This window comes from Mus caroli, chromosome X, assembly GCF_900094665.2.
Source record: "Mus caroli chromosome X, CAROLI_EIJ_v1.1, whole genome shotgun sequence".
Classification (NCBI taxonomy): domain Eukaryota; kingdom Metazoa; phylum Chordata; class Mammalia; order Rodentia; family Muridae; genus Mus; species Mus caroli.
Genome location: NC_034589.1, coordinates 92,906,271 through 92,913,606, shown reverse-complemented (window position 1 = coordinate 92,913,606; position 7,336 = coordinate 92,906,271). Strand labels below are relative to the sequence as shown.

The window sequence follows — 7,336 nt, the reverse complement described above, 5'->3', positions numbered from 1 at the left end:
ATCAGGGTCCTTTCAGCAAAATCTTGCTGGTGTATGCAATGGTGTCAGCGTTTGGAGGCTGATTATGGGATGGGTCCCTGGATATGGTAGTCTCTACATGGTCCAACAAAAAAGTACTTAAAGCTATTGGTGGGTGTATAGATTGTATACTACCTTTTATACAGCTTTATAGGAGTGTAGAATTATAACTTATGTAAGATAAAGCACACTTACTATGTGTACAACTTAGTCTTGACGTATCTACACATCTCTGAAATGATCACCATCTTCAAGTTAATGGGCATATTTGTCTCCTATACTTTTTTCTGGTTTCCTTGAAGATTCTTCCCTCTGTTTCCTACCTTGGAAAACTACTGATCACTTTCTAATAACACAGGTTAATTTTTATATTTTTTATAAGTGGAAACATGTAGCTTTCTAATATTGTTCTTTTACTGTAGATTTTGTTTTCATCATAATTACCCGAGTAATAATTCAGATCATTCCATAAAAGACTTCCCAAGAGATCTGCTGCAGTCAGGGTCATAGGCCTCCCAAGAGACCTGCAGCATCCCAGGGACACAGGAGGTTGGCTCCAGACAGAGACCCAGGCCAGCTAATATCAGAGATAACCAGATGGCGAAAGGCAAGCAGATGGTGAGAATCCAATGTACTTTGGCATCATCATAACACAGTTCTCCCACTACAGCAAGCCCCGGATATATCAACACTCCTAAAAACCAGGATGCTGACCTAAAATCCCATCTCATGAAGATAATAGAGTCCTTTAAGGAGCATATAAATAATTGTTCTGAATTGCCTTTCTGAAAAAAAATCTAATCATCTGTGTAGTTATTAGTCTATGTTTAGATGTTCTATTATATTCCATTGATATATCAGTCCTTCCTGATACCAGTGCCAATGGCACACTGTCTTGATTATCATAAGTTTATATGTTGGTTAGGTTTTTTGCATTTTCCTATAAATCTTCAAACAAGCTTATTTCTTTCAAAAAGCTTAATTCTATTAGGGTTGCATTCAATCTCAAGTATTTTGAAATTTTTGGTTGCTAAGCAAACATTATCCTCTCTGGTATTCTCCATGTAAGTTCTTATTTTCTTGTCATTTCCACTTTCCACAAGAAAGGGTTCTGCTGTTTTCCACTTGGGCTTGTCTTCATATGATATGGTCTGCAGAGTTCTCTGCCATTTGCAAGTGTGATAGTCACAAGAAGGCTGGCCTTGTTTTTTGTTTTTGTTGTTTTTTTTTTTTGTCACCTTTTAGAAACCACTAGTTGTCATTGCTACATTCTCAATGTCTCAGAAACCATTGGTGCATTTGTTTCTTCTTTGTGGTTTTATTTTCTTCTTTTCCTTCTTCTTGTGTCAGACTTAAAGAAAATACTTATTACCATATCTTGGAGTGAAGTAGTTGAAATGGTGTTTTCTGGAGGTGGGGGGCATTTGGTCTTGTGTATCTTATTTATAATGTACTTGATTTTTGAATCACCAGATCTAGGTGCTCTCATGGGTATCTGAGACAATGATTAACATAATATACTTGCTTTTATATAGCTTAAAATCTAGTGTAGTCATAATGGAAATTGGTGTGGAGATTTCTTTTAAGGAAAGAAAGAAGCTGTCTTAGTTAGCATTACTATTGTTATAATGAAACACCATGACCAAAAGCAAAATGGAAAGGGAAGGGCTTATTTGTCTTAAACTTCTATATCACACTTCAATATCAATGGAAGCCAGGACAGTCACTCACACAGGGAGGGAACCCAGACACAGAAACTGATGCAAAGGCCATGGAGGGGTATACTCAGCTTTTTTTATTGTTTTTTTTCACTATACATCTCATTCAGCTCCCCTCCCCTCTCTCTTCCTAGTTCTACCCTTACATATCCCTCCCCTATTGCCCCCATCTCTTCTCATCAGAGAAAGAGAGCCCTCTTGGGTATCACCCCACTCTAGGAAATCTAGTCTTAGCAGGTCTAGGCACATCCTCTCCCACTGAGGCCATCCAGGCAGTTCAAGTGGAGAGGGGAGGAGATCCAATGATAGGGAACAGAGACCTAGACAGCACCCATTCTTCTTAGGGGAACTACATGAACACCAAGCTGCACATTTGGCACAGATGTATAGGAAGTCTAGGTTGTTTTCTTATAGAACCCAGGACTACCAGCCCAGGGACTGTATCACCCACAATGGGCTGGGCCCTACCCCATCAATCAGTAATTGAGAAAATGCCTTATTGCTAGACGTTATAGAGGCATTTTCTCAAGAGTGGTTCCTTACTCTCAGATGACTATAGCTAGGTCAAGTTGACATAAAACTATCCAGCACAAAAACTAACAATAAAACTACTATATCAATCAGCTATCCAATTCCTGAGCATTTACACGTAAAGGACTCTATACCCTTTCATAGAGATACTTATGCTTCCTTGTTTACTGCTGTTCTGTACACAATGGCAAGGAAATGGAACCAGCCTAGATGTCCACCAACAGATGATAATGAAATGAGATACACATACACAATGGATTGTGTTCAACCATAAAGAAAAATGAAATCTGCAGGCAAGTAGATGGAATTAGAAAAGATATCGAGGCAACCCATTTCAGAAAGAGAAATACTGCCTTCTCTTTCATATAGAGATCCTAGCAAATTTTAAAGATGTGAATTTGTGTGGTAGTAAATATGTGGAGATGCCAGGAAACTGGAAAGGGGCCTGTAAGAGGAGACAGAAGTGGCTTGAAGAGAGAGGAGCTGGGAGAGTAATAGAACATGTGTGGTCCAGACATGAGAAGAGGAATGCTGGGTATGGGAGTGTTTGATAAGATATTGATGAGGGTGGAGGTGCAGAGAGATGAGGGAGGGGCGAAGAGGAGGAGTCAATAAAAACTTCAGTATATATGAAAATGTCGTACAACAACTTGCTGCATCTTAACAACTACAACAGTAACAGCAACAACAATAATAATCTAGTTAGGAGCCATGAATTGTTATGTTTAAAAAGTGATAAGAAATGCTAAAGTCAAAATAACAACAACAAAAAGTAAATGGTCAGGGAAGAAAGAACTAGGAAGTTATGGGTAGAGGGAGGGTTGTCAATGTTTAAGTCCGTTGAGTTGGAAGGTCCTTATAAGAGTGTTTTTACTGGAATTCTGCAAAGTAGTGCGAGTAAGCTACATGAATAGTTGGAGTTATCTTCATATTCCAATTGAGAGAGAATGCTTAAAGAGGAGTGTACTGGTTAGTTTTGTGTCAACTTGACACAGCTCGAGTTATCACAGAGAAAGGAGCTTCAGTTGAGGAAATGCCTCCATGAGATGCAACTGTAAGGCATTTTCTCAATTAGTGATCAAGGGGGAAAGGCCCCTTGTGGGTGGGACCATCTCTGGGCTGGTAGTCTTGTGTTCTATAAGAGAGCAGGCTGAGCAAGCCAGGGGAAGCAAGCCAGTAAGGAACATCCCTCCGTGGCCTCTGCTCAGCTCCTGCTTTCTGACCTGCTTGAATTCCAGTCCTGACAGCCTTTGGTGATGAACAGCAGCATGGAAGTGTAAGCCGAATAAACCCTTTCCTCCCCAAGTTGCTTCTTGGTCATCATGTTTGTGCAGGAATAGAAACCCTGACTAAGACAAGGAGGCTCAAAGGTAGATGTCTTAACCTGAAGTCTTGCTGGGAATAAGTATAAAATCCACAGATGCTTTGTTGCCCCCCCCCTTTTTTTGTACACTTCTCCACAATAAGGAGCCATTACTATGCATTCTTCATGATAGACATCTGAGTACTTGCTGGTAGTTAGAGGGAATAAGAAAATTACCTTAGTCCTAATATCCATTTTAATATTCATATGGTTGACCAGACACACTGCTGGAATGTATCCATGAGTCCTTTGGCTAATTGTCTCCTGAATATCTTTGTTTCTTTACAGATTTATTTAGGTCCACCAGAAGATAGCCAAGTACCTCCGGTGCCTCCACCTCGAGTGACAGCAAGAAGACATAAACCAATCACAATCTCAAAGCGCTTGCTGAGAGAAAAGACTGTGTTCTATACTTCTTCCCTGGATGAAAATGAAGGTCAGTGGTTAGCTTCAGCATTATAATTAAATACAAAGAAAATATTAAAGGGGAGAGAAGGAAGTGTGGCTATTTGCTCCATACAATGATGGGCCTTTTCTACTTCTTTGGATTGTAAGTAGTCAGGAGAAGCAGGGCTTATAGTTCATATTCTAAGAGAAAATTAGATTGTTAGCAGTTGACAGGGCAGGGCTGAATCTTAAATGGAAGCTAAATGATCCTTACAAGGCTAGGAGTAAATTTAAGTTATTCTTAGGTTTCTCTAGTACATTGAAATATATGAGAAAGGCTCTTGCTAATGTTCTGGGGATGTAATTCCAATACAACTACCATGGATTGAATAGCTGCTATGTTCTAAGTAATATTCTAGAGGCCAAATGAAATTATGCCACATGTCCTTGTGTTTGTGGAGCTTATAGGATAGAGAAAGATATAGCTATGTAAAAACAAACAAATGCCACCATCCAATGGAATGATTGTTAGTGAAGAGACTACAGCTTTTCTAAGTGAGCCTTAGTTCCTTGCCATTCCACTCAGACCAACTTTATTAATGTTACCTATAATTTTCACATGACCAAACCAAGTACTCTGCTGTTCTTGTGAGCTAGTGAACAATATGTGACAGTCAACTCCTCTCTCTTCTGTGGAGCACTAAATTTGCCTCTCAGGACACCAGGCTTGTCCCTTCTTCTTCCATCTCATCTGCCTCTTCTGATTTTCCTTCTTGTTTTACTTTTGATATGTTTGAACAACACAAAGGTATTAATCGTCTTTTTCCTTATGTTTTTTTGTACACAATCTCTGTAAGTCTCCTACATGCAAATATGATGTAATTGCTCCAGGTGACTGGAGCAATACAGGATTTAATACAGGATTCATTCTCCTATTTATTGTTATCTCCAAGTCTCCATTGAAATGTTCTCCATAGATTGACTCATTGAGATATAAAATTTGAAATTAATTCAAGATGATTAGCCTGTAATTTGCATTGTATTTTAGTGTGGTGGCTGGAACCTAGGACTTGGTACAATGAACAACAAGTGATCATTCTACCATTACACTGCACACAACCCTTCCTCAGCCCAAAGCACAATGTTTGGGTACTTGTTGTTTCTGACCCTAATGTTCTTGTGAACACTTCCGCTTTCAGCTCCAGCCACCTGAATACTGGGGTCAAGAATGTTGATCTTTTCCTCCTGGCTCTTTTCCTTTTCCTCTGACATCAGATCCGTCAATGCTTCCTTCTGGCTGTGGCTGCACATCACATGTTAAATCTTTAGCTTCCCTTGGAACACACACACACAGACACACACACAAACAGAGAGAGAGAGAGAAAGAGAGACAGAGACAGAGACTCTGCACCTCTTCCCAGCTGTCATCGCTGGCCTGCTTGACTGTTTCTAATCCATTCTCCAAAGCAGTCAGTAAATCGTACATCCTTTCAAAAGTATTAAGCACATGACCTCATTTCCCTCGTCTCCAACCTCTCAGTGACCTCTCTTCATGTTTCGAATAAAATTTGTTTTTCATGCTGTTTTCTGTGTCCCCTGCTTATCCATCTGAACTTTCTTGATGTACTTTCTGTCTCCTTTGCTCTTTCTCTTCTAGTTTCATGAGTCTTGCTGTTCCTAAAGGGTGTCAAGTTTACAAATGTCATCTCCTTGTAGAGACTTTTTGTGAGCACCCAAGTTAAAAAGTTATTCCTTCCTATCCCTTGCACTGCTTTCTTTTATTCATGTCACCTGCTACTACTTGATGACATATTTAGTATCTATTTTTTCCCCATAAGAATATTAGATGTATTTTTTATTACCAGGTCTGAGGACAATTCCTACTATACATTGTGCGTGTTTAGTACATGTTTATAATGTGATTAAATGGATGTGTTAGGAATATGGAAAGAAATGGATTATTGAGCTTAAGGGATCACTTTCATAGAAAAGGATTAGAAAATGAAAAATGAACGTGGCTACTGGATGCTTTGCTAGCCCATAGTTTGATATTTTATGGAACAAATTTATTTACAACTTTCCAAAATCAAAGTTTATACCAGTAGATACATTTTTAGGACTCTATCCCTGACACCAGCACAGAGCTTTCTACATAGTAAGTGTGCAATGAACAATTGTATTAAATTAATAAGCTGGAGGTCAGTAGGCCTAAAGTCTAATTTTATTTTGGTCACTAGCCTGTTAAGTAGCTTGAATTAGCCACTTCCCCTATCTGGGGCTCAATTTCCCTTGTTCTGTGGTAAGGACTTTGTGCCAGATTTTCAGTGAGATTACAGTCTACACAGTGACATTTTTATTTTTGAATTGATAAAGAATGCCAAGGCCACAAAAAACCACCCTTTTCAATTGTATATCTTAGTACAGTGTATTTTGTGCAACCACCTTATTTGAAAATATTTGCATTCTCCTAAAAGGAAACCTTCCTACTCCTCCTTCTTGCCAACTTATGGCAAATGCTTTCTATCCGAAAAGACCTATTCTGAAAAATGTCATAGAAATGGACTCATATTCTGCATAGTGTTTTATGGTTAGCAAATAATTCTAAAGTATATATACTTTCTACTGCTGCATAGTATTTCAGGGTATAAATATACCACATTTTGTTTATCAATTCTTCAATGAATGAACACTTAAATTGTATTTGTGTTTTAGCTATTATGAATAACACTATGATGGATATTGAGGTTGTTGGGTGAATGCCTCACTTCAGTCAACTTGAGTATATTGATGACTCATATGTTTCCTCCAAAGTTAAGCTTTTGGAGAATGACCATGCTAATTTACAAGGCTGGGGTGCAATTTTATTGTCTTGACAGCAATGAATGGTGGGTCAAATTTCTCCATACTCTGGTCAGTGCTTGTCATATAGTCTGACCTCTTCATTCTTGCATACTTAGTTACTGTAAACCTATAATCTCATATAAACCTCATTGTTCCAGTATGAGGTAGGTACCTGAGATTCATTATATAAAGAAGTCTTTTGTAGCTCAGGGAAGGTAAGTAATTTGTCCAGTTAATGCCACTACCAAATCAGAAGACAGTAATTTGCATCCATCCATTTCATCTCAAATCACATTTGCCTGCGAAATGTAACATCATACTTCTTAAAACATGCCTGGAAGAAGTCAAAATATCACTTTTTGCAGATGATATGATAGTATATATAAGTGACCCTAAAAATTTCACCAGAGAACTCCTAAACCTGATAAACAGCTTCAATGAAGTACCTGGTTATAAAATTAACTCAAGCAAGTCAATG

General features: G+C 38.5%; 1 protein-coding gene across 2 annotated transcripts in view; it reads left to right on the top strand.

The window, feature by feature from the left end:
- The window catches only part of Ophn1 (oligophrenin 1), a 317,724-nt gene that overhangs the window by 285,996 nt on the left and 24,392 nt on the right, over positions 1-7,336 (top strand). For both annotated transcript variants that reach the window (XM_021152888.2, XM_029473368.1), the window contains one exon: positions 3,919-4,066. In XM_021152888.2, the coding sequence (XP_021008547.1) occupies positions 3,919-4,066 (148 nt within the window). The remainder of the gene's footprint in view (positions 1-3,918; positions 4,067-7,336) is intronic.